This window comes from Oryzias latipes, chromosome 21 (genome assembly GCF_053564925.1).
Source record: "Oryzias latipes strain Hd-rR chromosome 21, Olatipes_Hd-rR_3.1".
NCBI lineage: Eukaryota > Metazoa > Chordata > Actinopteri > Beloniformes > Adrianichthyidae > Oryzias > Oryzias latipes.
Genome location: NC_136257.1, coordinates 31,120,843 through 31,134,819, shown reverse-complemented (window position 1 = coordinate 31,134,819; position 13,977 = coordinate 31,120,843). Strand labels below are relative to the sequence as shown.

The following is a 13,977-nucleotide window of genomic DNA, read 5'->3' as shown; positions in this document are numbered from 1 at the left end:
CTGCAAGGTTTGAATCCATGACGATGTCACGTGTTCCCGTGGTCATTGACCAGTTCCTTTGTGTAGCTCTGGGCTGTTTCCTCATCATCCTGAAGATCATTTGTTCCATCAGTTGAGATCTTCCACGAAGCTCCAGGTGGAGGGAGATCAGTGATCTTATTTTTCTTCCATTTTCTAATTATTGCTCCAACAGTCGATCTCTTCTCTCCAAGCTGCTTGCTGATTGTAGATTGGCTCTTTGGTTGTGGTGGAGAGGTTTCAGTCTGACTGTTTAGGGGTGTGGACAGTGTCTTTATACACATAACCAGTCCAAACAGGTGACATTAATAAGTGGAAGAGAGGAGAAGAAGTGGCAGGTCTGTGAGGGACAGAATTCTCATGTTTGTAGGAAAGAAATCCTTATTTTGTGCTTCATTATACAAATAAATATAATAACCCAACAACATGACTTCCTCATGACTTCCTTTACATAAACAAAGTCAGAATCTTTGACTGCAAAATATTTTATAGTCAAACTGTAGAATTTAGATGGAGAATATGAGCCTAAATCAGCACAAACAATGTTAGTATTTAGAAGTAAATGTAATTTTTGAAAGAAACGTTCAATTGCAGCTTTTTGTAAGACAAATACACTATTAATCAATTATTGCTTTTAGCTAACATACTAACATTGTGATTCCATTAAAGCAGCTCTTATCATTTTACAGCTTTTATACTTAACATGAGGCATTGACAATGTTTTTTTTAATATTATTGATTATTCCTAGTGTAAATTTTAGGATTTTAAACATTAAGTTTAGCAAAATTGACAGAAATATAATAATTGCTCTGTTTATAACCAAATCTTCACCATCTCTTCACTTATTCTAAGTTAATATCAATTTAAATAAATGTTTTATTAATGTCTAATGTATGTATTTAATTTTAAGTATTTTAATTATTTCAGTGTTTTTCAGTGAGTTTAAACAAATGTTCCATATTTAGTTTTAAGTTTTATCTTTTTATAGTTAAGCTCTTTTCTATTCCTAAAGTGGTAAATGGCGTATACTTATATAGCGCCTTTCTTCCTACAAGGACAAAGCGCTTTACAGTCACACACACATTCACTCACACATTCACACATTGATGGCGGCTCCATCCAAAGTCTGATGATTTAACATGTCTTCATTTTTATCCTCACTTTATAAAAGTTGCGTTCCTCAAAGTCTTTTTAGAAATTTGGGAAATTTTCAAAACTTCTGCTTCTGACAGAAATCTTTGGAACCTGAAGTGGTCAGCAGCTACAGTTGATCTAAAACAGTATTTTAATAACATTATTTAAAATAAGGCCGAGCTTTCATTTGAACTCATCGACATGTTGTGAATTGAATGACAGGATCTTCAATAAAAGGATCTCATCGGTAGAAACGGATGAGGATGAAGGAACCCACTCATAAATCAGTTCCTTTGAAATCAAATAGTTAAAGTAGAAACAAGTTGAATTTGAACAACTAACTCCTGTGTTACATGTGACTACACTGCCATCTAGAGTTTAAAGTTCAAACAAACAACCTGTGATGTGAGGAAAGGCTGATAAAACCATATTTGACCTCCAATTCATTCACAGACAACTTTGAACTGATCTTCATCTTCCTCCTCAGATCCTGCCAGACAGACTTGGATGAAGAGCAGGGGAACAACTGAATCTGAGGAAGACGAGGGGCCTGTCGTCCCTTCTAACACATAAACCTGACAAAAGAAAGCTAATGTGAAAGAATACTTACAATAAATAACATATTTAAAAAATGTTTGATTGTCTTAAACTAATCCATACTTTTGAAATGTCGATTCAAAAAACCCACCGATCGGTTTTTCTTTTTGAACCATTAAATACCACAATTTATTTGGCTTATTTCACGGATTAAACAGTTTTCCCAAAATGCCTATAAGCTAAAGAAAATATTCACAATGAAATCTTTTTGTCTTTCTCTTGGTTTGCCCATTTTTCTTACGTTTTTATTCATTTTGTGTCAAAATGTATTAAATGAAATACTTTTTTTGTGTACATCATTTCAAAGCACAAACAGAATAAAAGTAAATCTAAATGTCAATCTAAGAGCACATCAACAGAAATAAATACAAGTGTACACTAAATTTATATTTTCAGATAAACATAAAATCTTAACGTTACAGTAAACATAAATAGTAGACATCTATTGAGAATAAAACTTATTTTAAAAGACATGTAAGTGTAAATCTAAGTGTTACATCCAAATGTATATTTTAAATCTAAAAAGCTTCATTAGAACATGAGATAACCAGGAAATGCTGACAACCAAAGAAAGATTTTTAAAGAAAAAATGATCAAAACAGTTTTATGAATATCAGAGGAAACATTTTTCTCTAGTTTTCTTCGTTGCAGCCGCAAGTTTCTGTAGATTAACCTCTTAATTGTTAGCTAGCTCTTTATCCTCGTGGAAAAACAAAAACAAACGTAGCATAAAATCAACTTTATTTACTCACCTTAACAGGAAAGTAAGCTCTGGAATGCAGCAGGGCACCTGCCAAGTCGACGGTCAAACTGTTAGCCTCATGAAGAAGGACGCCATTTTTGGAAACTCCCGCGTTTCACAAACCAAACATGTGGGCGTGGCTAAAGCCATGAAACAAGTGACTATACCCCCCCCCCCCACACACACACACACACATATATATATATATATATATGTGTGTGTGTGTGTGTGTGTGTTTTTTTTAAACTTTTATATCAGTATTTAGTTCTTAGATTGTTTTAAATATATATTTAAACTTAATGTTTAGATTTCATTTTTTAAAAGATTAAAGAGTATGATTTACATTTACATTTGAAATTTATCATTTAATTTGTAATTAAATACAAAATTTAGGTCAAATACCTGTGTTTGTATTTTAATTTAGTTTTGAATTTAGATTTAAAATGTTACTTTGAGATTTTATTTATCAGAATTTCCAGTAATATTAGGTATTTGTGGTACACATTTACATTTATCTGACTTGGTGGGTAAATTCAGGTTTGAATGTCTTTGCACATAAAGCGACACAAAAAAAGACAGAAAAAACAAAGGAATTTTTATTTTGAAAGCATTCAAGAGGCTCAGCACCGCCAGCAATATGTTTTTGAATCCATCAAATTCTAGTTTAAGACCTGAGATCCATGACGAAGGTTTACACAGTGTTCAGAGTCATGCTGGGGGACCGGTTATGAGGAAAAAAAGTTTGGCTTGCTCACAGCAGATTCTCAGCCAAATCCATGTGTAAATCTGTCATCTGATTAGTGACAGAAAGACAAGGTGTTGAACCAGCAACTCAGCTCTGGATAATATAGAAAATACATGGTCATACTCTATGTTAACTGGAGATGGGGATTAAGCCGGTGGGACAGCAGGACAAAGCATGAACCCCTCCTCATCAGTCATCAGTTCATGGAAGGACTCAGGTTCTTTCAAAGGTGCTTGTCTACAGAGCCAAACGTCTGAAAGGCTTGAGGAGGCCAACGGATAAACCGGCAACATTCCACGTTGTTTACATTAATCATTAAAACACACTTTTCTATCCTAAAATACATCCACTGAGCTGCAGTTCACAGACCTGCATATAGGTTTCTACAGTCATGTTATGTAGCCGTGCTCAAACAAAGACCTGGCGGTTAAATGTGCATCACGTTTGAATGAATTCAAGCACAATCCTTAGAGCCATCGTTAAGAGAGAAGAATCTTTCACAAGTGCGTGGAAAAGCTTTCAAAGGCGTCAAACAGCACCAAAAGATACGAAAGGCGACAGATGCATCACAGCAGGACATTAACTTGATTCTTCCAGAAGCAGAATAATGGAGATGACCTTCAGACAGAAAAAGAATCACTTCTAACTTATATGCCAGCAGTAGCAGACGTTTGTTCTGGAAACAGACGACCGACTGACCGATGGCAGACTCATTACAAACATGTTTTACTCTACTGAATTACTCTATTGAGCAAGAAAACTGTTCTTTGACATGAAAACTCCGGTTTTTATTGATTTTTTAGTAGTTGGCTGTAGTTCAGTTGGCATCAGGCAGAAGTCAATCCCTAAACTCTGTCAGCTGCTAACATCTGTGCAATATCAAACTCACAAAACCTGAGTAGAAAGACATTAACCGTTGACCTATTTATTTAAAAAAAGAAGCTGTGAGGCTGTTGACTCGTAACCTGGATAGGTGTGTCTCCAGGCCCAATTTTGGCTCAGATGAAATGATTTCTCTACATCCTACTCAGATCAGGAAAAGTTAGTAAGGTTTACTAGTTACTACAGTAAAGTGTAAAATTTACAGTACAGGATTCTAAATTCTAGTGTAAAGTAAACGAGTGTACTGGTAAACTTTAAAGTAGTATCGTTTACACATTACAGTAGTGAAAGTGAAACTAAAGGGGCACTGTACACTATTCACTACTTTACAGTAGTAACTAGTTACATTTACAGTAGTAAAGTTTGAACTTTATAGCAGTGAAGTGTCAAATTTACAGTAAAGTCACAGTAGTTTACAGTTTCGTTACTATTGTCAAGTGTAAACTTTACTAATGTCAAGTAACAGTAGTAAAGTTTACACTTGACAGGAGAAAAGTTACAGTAGTTTAGAGTTTTCCTACTAGAACTACATGGATCGCGTAAAGCGTCAGAGTTACAGTAGTTCAAAACTGTGTTCCGCCAACAGGTCTGTTAAAGGGTATCAGCTTTGTTTGGCAGGTGTGACAGCTCATCTGAACTCTGCTGTGGACCAAATGAACTCCAGTCTACCAAAGACGAAGGGTTCAAACTCACATATAAGTGATCCCTGAAACGGTTCAGTGACAGTGTAAATGCAGACAGACTAGAACGTGAGCCAAAGAGCAAAAATGGGATGTGATGCTTGGGGATTTTGTCTGTTATGGGGATTTTTAAAATTTTTTATGCACCGTCTGCAACTTCATGCAAAGTAAAATATTACAAAGTCAATGGATCTGAACTTTGCAAAGGTGCCATGGAAACCAACGAGTGGAGGCAGAGTCCCCATCCACGACACAATGTCATTTATGCTGTCTATTCTATTTCATGAAACTTTTTTTTACTATTTTGCCAATGTATCAGCTCATTGTAAATGATCCTGATTCTCTATGTTCACCCCAACATGACCCCATGTTTGTACTTTACAAATGGAAAATGGAAATTCACTTGTTCATTTGCCTCTATCAAAAGAAAATTTTAGAACTTTTATTTAGAGAGATGTTAAAATATTTCAACCTTTTACTGCGAACTCCCTCCCCGCCCAGAAAAAACTCAGAAATTCCACATAAAACATCAGCAACTGTGAGATTCGATCTTGAATTGTGTCTGCATGGCGGCACAAACCTGCAGAGCAGATGTCTAACAAGGCACACGCCTGATAACACCGGCTGCTATGACGAGAGCTGTGGAATTTCATCCAAACACAAACAGGTTTACAGATTAAGACAATAGGAATTTGTGTTTCTGTACATTTCTACAACCGTTTCATGGCTAGGCAGTTTCTTTGGGCTAACAGGGGCCATTGCCATGGAAACCAGCTGATAAAAGAAAAGTCTTGGAAAAAATAAAAAGTTTACAGCCATGATTACCAGCTACCTAAGAGGGTTTGAGGTCTTCAGTCACCATGAACAGCCTTTTTCCTCATTCCTTCATGAATAAATACTAAAGACATTCAGCTTTCTTCATCGTGACCTCCTCTTCCTCACAGTGTTCCCCCCACTCGGCTGCTCACCAGCCCTTTGATGTTGGTGACGGGCCGGACGTCGTGCAGCTGTCTCCTTCGATCGATAAACGTGGCCAGGCGGGATGTGTCCAATGGAGTTTTAGAATACTGGCCGCCCTGAGTGCCGCCACGCCCCACCCATGGGTGCTGCAGACAGGAAGTGGCGCTCAGCCTCTTCCGAGGATCCTGCTGCAGGCCTGACGACACAAAATCCCTGGCGGCCTGGCTCACGCCACTGAAGTATTCGTCTGGGAAGCAGAAGTCCAGGCGGCAAATGTTGATGCACGTTTCCTCCGGCGACTCATCCAAAAACGGAGAAACGCCGCTCAACATCACGTAGGCTAGCACGGCCACACTCCACATGTCCGTCGCCAGGGAGACCGGAGAGCCTTGAATGAGCTCAGGCGCAGCAAACTCTGGGTTTCCAAGCAAGAGGTGGATGTATTTGCGATGGGCGGACAGGTGAACAGCATCGCCGAGGTCAACAAGCTTGATGGATGGAGATGGACCATGGAGGTCCACCATGATGTTCTCAGGCTACAGGAGGCAAATAGAAGCTTTCAGCCCTCATGGGTGATCAAGAACAGAGGTTTTACTGCAGAGAAGCTTACCTTGAGATCCAGGTGTGCTACCCTGCAAGTGTGAAGGTGCTGCAAAGCCTCCAACGTTTCCCTGATGAAGAACGCCACCTTCTCCTCCATCAGCTCGTCATGGGAGGCCAGGTAATCCAACAAACGTCCGTCCTCCAATCTGACACCAGCAGGAATTCAATTAAGAAATCAAACTGTCAGACTGTCTGAATCCAAATTTCTGTTGACTTAAGCGTCTACTTCCACAAAGCATTTGAGCTGCAGTCTGTTAGACACTCTAAGGCTGGTTTGAGTATCACTGGTGCATGCTAGGACATCGATAACCAGTTCCGTGAACCTACTTAACCCACTTTATGAGAAGGACTGGATCAAATATCCCCAAATTTTTCATGCAGTATTTAGCCTTAGATCAAACATGTCCAAAGTCTGGCCTGCAAATCATTACAGACTTTGAGGATTTAAGGTTCAGTTTTATAGATCCCATTGAAACAATTATGACCCTTCACGTTTTGCATGTCTTTACTATTTTAGTTTTCATTGTTTTAATTTAAAAACCTAAGTGTGTGTTGGTGTAGATGTATGGCCCTACAACAGGCTGGTGACCTGACCAGGGTGTACCCCGCCTTCGCCCAGCAGCAGCCAGGCCCGTGACCCCAAAAGGGATACAGCGGGTTAAGGAAATGGATGGACGGATGGATGGATGGATGGATGGATGGATGGATGAATGAATGAATGAATGAATGAATGAATGAATGCATGGACGAAAGAATCAATGGACGGATGGATGAAAGAATGGATGGATGGATGGATGGATGGATGGATGGATGGATGGATGGATGGACGGACGGATGGATGAAAAGACGGATGGAGTTTCAAAGTGAACTTCAGCCGTTTAAGCTTCTTAAAGTTAATTTTTTCCCCTCTGAAAGCTTTTTTTATTTAACACGGCTTTTAAAAACAAAAGTCTGAGTAAATTTGGCAAAACTAAAGATATGTTAAATATAAAAAAAGTAAAAATTTTTGTATTACTCTATTTCCAAAAACAGTTTACACCACGTTTATTTGATAATACTTTAAAAAAATGCCAGGCTATAAAGAAAAATATTCACATTTACAAATCTGGCCTCTTTACGCAGCTTAGACAAAGTTTTTATTCAAATTTGTAGTTATGTGCCAAAAAAGGTCCCAAATTCCTCATTCTATTGATAGACACCCAGCAAAAAGAGGCCTAACATGTGCTTATAGGTCTCTAACATTAACATGAATTATAATAGAGTCATCAACCGCAGTTGTGTTGTGATGTGACTCGAGGGAACTAGGTCTTGTGTAAGTAAACCCCTAAACGCGCTCCAACGACACTCACAGCTCCAGGATTAGCATCAAAGAAGAAGGAGACTCGTAGGTGTCCAGCAGAGCCGCCACCTGATGGTTCTGCACACGTCGAAGGAGGTCTGCCTCATGAGCAACCTGCTCCTTCTTCAGCAGCTTCTTACTCACACATTTCACAGCAACCTGGGCAGAACAAAAACATTTCCATCAATATAAAAACACAGGTGGTTCCAGCCTAGATCCCTGAGGAACACCACAGTTCACTATGAATGAGGAATATCCCAACAAAAGCTGCCTCACCTCCTTCTTACTGGACTTGCTGAGACATTTCCTAACAACGGAGAACCGTCCCCTGAAGACAGAACAGAGACGCGTAACTAAGAATCCCAAACCAGATCAGGTTGGTAGAAACAGGACACGGTTAACGGTTGTACCTTCCAATTTCACTGATCTCTGTAAAGCTGGAATCAAAGTTCTCCTTCCACTGGATCCCTGTTCCATCATATCCAGAGCCTGAATGAAACAAAAAAGCAATTTCCTTACAGAAATATGTCTTATATACATTTACATTTAAATGTGTGATCCATATGTTTACTTAGTTGTTTTCTCAGGTTGGTATAATTTTATCCTTTTTACAGAAAAACTTTTTGAAGCTTTTTTTTAAATCTAAAATCATTATTTACTTTTTTTTAAACTCAATCAGTTCCACAAAAAGCATTTTATTATTATTATTTATGTATTTCTTTTTCAACATTTGCAACCAATTTTTATTTTAGCATTTTTTAAATATTGCCTATATTGGTTATCTTAAAACTTTAGCAAATGTAGCTATCCGGCATTATTTAGTGTTTAAGTTTCACCTTTTAAATGTAGCTGATTTAATTTTTTTAAGGGTATAATTCAGTACTTTAGAAAATTAGTTGAAAAATTAAAACTTACATTACATCTACATTTCTAAAATTGGGTTTGGCTTCGGTGGCTAAATGATTATTAGCGTTGATTTAGCATTTAGCATTGAGAACTTATTTCTGCTAACACTGAATTTCTTTCTCTAAAAAACAATTTACAAGTTGTTTTTCGTTTTATTTTTTGTAGAATTTTGCTGAAAGTCTTGCTTCTTTTAAGCAGTTTTCTATGAATGAAATGGTCTCTTACACATCTAGCCGTTTTAGCATTATGCTAATTGCTTCATTTTCAGCTTCTCATTTCCTCTGATCAATTTAACATTTTACCTTTGGCAGCGTTTTTTCTTATTAGTCATTTTTCCAGTGATGTTGTGCTGCTCTCTGTAGCTGTAATTTTATTTATAGCATTTTTGTTTTTTTAGCATCATTAATCGTCTTAGCATCGTTAAATTATTTAGTTTATTGTATTCCAGATTTAATTTAAGATTTGAGTTATTGTAGAAACATGTTTCTACTTTCTTCAGCTAATCTGGGGTTTTTGGAAAAGTCAATCAGTAAAAGCTCATTTCAGACCCAAAGAAACCTAAAATCTGATCAAAAGCCTCTCCCAACAGGTTGCTGCTTCTTCTGAGCTTCAGTTGCGTACGCTTCCTGACATGAAGCGGTTGTTGTTGTTGTTGTTGTTGTGTGTCGTGGTGATGTGTGTCTGCACATGTGCAGATGTGTTGCTCACTGCTGCTGTACAGGGTGATCATGTTTGAGGGTTCAGACGGCGGGCTGATCCCCCACATGTTGGAGGCCCGCACCCTGAACTGATAGTGTCCCCCTGGAATCAGAGCGTCGATCTGAACACACTCTTCCCTGCTGCTGACCGCCTGTTGCCATAGCAATGAGTCTGGGGGCGGTGCAGAGAAAGAACCAAAAGTTTAGTGTGTCTAAAGGAGAAAGGCTTTCTTGTGAAAGGACGCCCTGCACACCTTCCTGTCTGTACTCCACCGTGTAGCTGCTGATGGTGTTGTGGGCGGATGACGCTGGCGGTGGCCAGTGCACCATCACCGCCGTGTTGGTCACCTCCTGAGCCACGGGCCTCCCCGGGGCTGCTGGGATACCTGCAGCCAAAGAGAGGAGCAGCTCTACAAGTTAACCATGAACACAAGGCTGACGCGGTGAAGGACGGCAGGTCTCCACCTTGAACTTTGATGGAGGCAGAGGAGGAGGAGGAGCCATGCTCATTCATGGCCACGCAGGTGTAAATGCCCGTGTCCTGAGGCATCAGGTTACAGATTTTCAGCAAGATGTCCCCCGTGTCCCTGCAGGGCAGAGGGGCGTCATACGGGGGGACGACAAAAGAGACGCACCCGTCGGCGGTCACCATACCTGATGTCGATGGTGAAGCGGCTGTTGCTGGTCACCAGGGTTTGGTCTGGACCCTTCAGGGTGACCGAGGGTTTTGGTCGCCCGCAGACTTTACAGCAGAGGACCACCGTCTCCCCCAAAGCGCATGCCACATCAGACAGAGGGACCATGAACTCCGGCGCCACTGCACAGGAAACATACCCCTGCCCTGGTAACCACACTTCTTCTCACCTTTACATCAGGATTGCCTTCAGACGTTGAGGCCATCCCATAACCCTTGTGCTATCTTGTGGGGTCAAAATGACCCCACCCTTACATTGACGTGTTATCCCTACCAGGACAAAGGTGGATAAAAGTGAAGAGGATTTCATGTAATCCATGGACACTAGTGAAAATCACAAATCATTGAAGAAAAAAGGTTCAGTACACTGTCTAGGCTACCATGCAAGAATCCAGAGTTCAATTCCAGGACGGGGATAAACAATGGTAATGGGGCAATTACCATTTCATATATTAAAGCTTTAAGATAGCCCGAGCGTGGTTAGGCTGTACCTATTATTATCATTATTATTATTATTATTATTATTCAAAGTGCAGAGCAGAGCCTCAAAAAGTGACTCAGTTATAAGATACAGAAAGTCTGAAGATTAACGTAAAGAATATTTCGTTTTGTTATGGTTATGGGGTAACTAACATTGGTTGCTAAGGAAAAAGGGACATTTATTTGGATGTAGAGACTCAAAAATTGCTACACAGATTCTCCAACCCAAAACATGAAAAAATCCTAAAGGTTCCCATGGATTCAAGACGCTTATAGATGCAGGTTTTGAATTCCAAGTGGGACTTTGCCTCCTCTCTGTGAAGCCATTCAGACCAGAGCAGTGTGAATGTGGTTTCATCTTACCTTCCTGGATAAAGTTTGGATTTAGAAGCTGGAAAAAGACAAATAACAGTTGGATGAAAATTGGCTGCTTTTGTTGGATCGGGAAGATCGAATCGACTCGGATTTAGGAGCTCGTACCTCCATGCCGGTTTCTGGAGCGACGTCTTCACAATCGGACTCGTCTGAGGTGTGGACGTCCTGACGGAGAGCAGCAGAAGGGTTGTGTGGTAGATGACAGACAGAAGGAACGAAAAACGAAGAAACCAGAGGAAGAACAAAAACAACAAAATAAAAGATAAAGAGTAAAACCAGTGAGACTTTGGCGCCTTACACTCAGACTCGCCTGAAAGCTTGTGATACAGTCTATGAAGACTGTCATTCATCCAGGTAGTAGGTTTAAAGGTTGTCATCTGGACTTAGTTTTTAAAGTTGAAGACGTTTCACCTCGTATCCAAAAGGCTTTGTCAATTCTGTAATAGCTGCATCTATGGCCTCCCAAAAATCCACAAGGAATGAATACCACCTAGACCCATTGTCAGCAGCACCGACTCCATCACTTACAACATGGCTAAACACCTGGCTACTATCCTGGCCCCTCTGGATGGCAACACAGAGCATCATGTCAGGAATTCACAAGATTTTACGAACAAACTCAAACATCTTCAGCTGGATTCTGACAAGACTATCGTGTCTTATAATCGAACTTCCCTCTTCACCTGCATTCCCACCACTGAGGCAGTGATTGCAGTGAGGAAGAGATTACTGCAGGACTGCAGGACATGGAAGAAGTCGAGAGAAGAGCCCTGTACTCGTTCCTAGGTACCACTCCAAGTCACTGGTTCAGATACGTGGACGACACTTGGGTCAAGATCAAAATCCATGAAGTGGAGGCGTTAGATCATATCAATGCGGTCGACAAGAACATCACGTTCACCGTGGAAGACGCAGAGGAGAACAGTCTAGCCTTTCTAGACTGTGCAGTGATCATTGGAGATGACAGACAGCTCCAGGTTGAAGTGTACAGGAAGCCTACTTACACTGATCAGTACCTGTTATTTGATTTAAACCACCCTTTACAGCACAAACTAGGCGTTATCAGGACATTACAACACAGAGCCCAGGAGGTGCCCATGAGCTCTGACGGAGAGAAGAAAGACGAGCAACGTATCCGTCAAGCCCTCCGAACCTGTGGATATCCCAACTGGGCTTTCACCATCAAGACAAGAAGGAACAAGAGCCGAAAGGGAACAGTATTTCCATTCCTTATATCTCAGGCCTGTCTGAAAAACTAAAAAGGATTTTCAGACAACATAACATCCAGTTCATCTCAAACCAGTTAATACTCTCAGACAAAAACTGGTTAATTCAAGGGAAAACATTCCTAGTTAAAAACAGAATAATTTTGTATACTCTATCCACAGCAAAGAGAACTGCAATGAACAGTATATAGGAGAAACCAAACAACCTCTACACAAGCGGCTTTACCAACATCGCAGAGCCAACCCAAGTGGACCTGAGTCTGCAGTGCACCTCCACCTGAAGGCCACAAAACACTCGTTCGAGGACAGTGAAGTCCGAATTTTGGCCAGAGAGAAAGGATGGTTTAAGTGAGGAGTGAATGAAGCCATCTTTGTCAAGAAGGATAAATGGTGGTCTGAGGTTTATTCTTCCATCCATCTACAGCAGTGTTCTGAAACCCAAACAAACCAAACTGGTTTCACTTAGGTCATTAACAGCTGAAAGAAATGACCAGGTTGGGGAGGGTAGCTACTGTTGCCCCAACCCCAGCTGAGGACAAAGGACTCCTAACCACCCGAAACCATGTATTCCAAGTAGACAAAACTATCCAGTTTCAGGTCTGACTCCTCCCCCGTGAGCGCATATATACCAGCTCTTTTACCAGCTATTTCAGAATTAACAAAGCCTTTTGGATAAGAGGTGAAACGTCTTCAACTTTAAAAACACAGTCCAGATGACCTTTAAACCTACTACTATGCTCGTGATACAGTAAATAATTCCAAAAACAAGGCGTTCCGTTTTTGTCTCGCATCTTCACATTCTTCTCAATGACAGATTTCAGGGAAAACAATAGGAAAACAAACAAACTGATCAGGTTTGCAAAGTCCTGTTGTCCTTCAAAGAAGAAAACTTGACGTTTTTCCTAAAAGTAATTGAAGTCTGTGAGGAAATAAAGGGATCGTCTGCATAAAAACATGCTAAAGTCTTCAAAATAAATCTATTTAACATTTTATTGTGAAGGAAACATTTCTGATGTTCCAGCAGGAGATGCAGACCTCCAAACATGTCATCTTATTTCGACTTACATCCCAAAAAATCCCCTTTATGTTTGGTTTACGCTCACATTTAGTCATGGTCTGATTCTGTCCTCACCTTTGACTTATCATCACAAGATGAACATACCAACAGATGATTGAATTAAAATCAAAACTTAGAATCAAATTTAAAAGTAGAATAAGTAAAATGTACTAAATTAAAAAAGAAAAACCTGGAAGGATGCTGCTTTTTCAAGGCAAATTCTTATTTGACCAGAAGAATTCAAAAGACAAATCCTCGTCTGTTTCCTAGTTGTATTAAAACTTGGGATTCTGATTCTTCACGTTGATAAAAAAACAGACTTTTCGAGATCTGACAGCAGTCAAAACATTTAAAACAGAATTTATCCTTCGATGTGCTAATATTGATAAACTATGATATAATAATGAACTCAGAATAATGGTAAAAAATGCAGAATTTATCTGGCTAAGATTAAAACAAAACAAAAGAAGCAAAAAAAGTTACAAGTCCAAAGATATTTACTTTTTACTGATTCTTATTTATACTGAAATACATATCACACAAAAATGTTTTAAAAACAAAATAATAAATACCCAAATAAAAATTTTATACAATATTAAGAATTTTTTTTGACTTTTTTCCAGAAAGTCAGAATTATGAGATTGAAGTAAATAATTTAAAAATAGTAACATCCAAATCTAGGGGTGTTGAGAAAAATCGATTTGCGATTGTTTACTTGGTGATACCTGTATCAATTTAAATTGTTGTCAGGACGATATTTACATAATTATTAATGAGCGTCCGTCATCGTCTGACTCTGGTTTTCCAGTTCAACCTCCGGCCGCTCGTTCGCAGCACCGC

The 13,977-nt window shown here is 39.5% G+C and overlaps 2 protein-coding genes across 4 annotated transcripts in view; both read right to left on the bottom strand.

The window, feature by feature from the left end:
- The window catches only part of ttll4 (tubulin tyrosine ligase-like family, member 4), a 70,330-nt gene extending 67,728 nt beyond the window's left edge, over positions 1 to 2,602 (bottom strand). Inside the window, exon 1 of the mRNA XM_004082035.5 lies at positions 2,503 to 2,602. The gene's annotated coding sequence lies outside the window, so the exon portion shown is untranslated. The remainder of the gene's footprint in view (positions 1 to 2,502) is intronic.
- A 464-nt stretch (positions 2,603 to 3,066) lies between these two features.
- The window catches only part of kalrna (kalirin RhoGEF kinase a), a 128,251-nt gene continuing 117,340 nt past the window's right edge, over positions 3,067 to 13,977 (bottom strand). For all 3 annotated transcript variants that reach the window (XM_023951149.2, XM_078940176.1, XM_078940177.1), the window contains 11 exons: positions 10,960 to 11,019; positions 10,843 to 10,870; positions 9,960 to 10,122; positions 9,771 to 9,892; positions 9,560 to 9,691; positions 9,316 to 9,477; positions 8,112 to 8,190; positions 7,978 to 8,029; positions 7,712 to 7,860; positions 6,370 to 6,508; positions 3,067 to 6,295 (listed from right to left, as the gene is read on the bottom strand). In XM_023951149.2, coding sequence (XP_023806917.1) covers positions 5,738 to 6,295; positions 6,370 to 6,508; positions 7,712 to 7,860; positions 7,978 to 8,029; positions 8,112 to 8,190; positions 9,316 to 9,477; positions 9,560 to 9,691; positions 9,771 to 9,892; positions 9,960 to 10,122; positions 10,843 to 10,870; positions 10,960 to 11,019 — 1,644 coding nt within the window. In that variant the 3' untranslated portion in view covers positions 3,067 to 5,737. The remainder of the gene's footprint in view (positions 6,296 to 6,369; positions 6,509 to 7,711; positions 7,861 to 7,977; positions 8,030 to 8,111; positions 8,191 to 9,315; positions 9,478 to 9,559; positions 9,692 to 9,770; positions 9,893 to 9,959; positions 10,123 to 10,842; positions 10,871 to 10,959; positions 11,020 to 13,977) is intronic.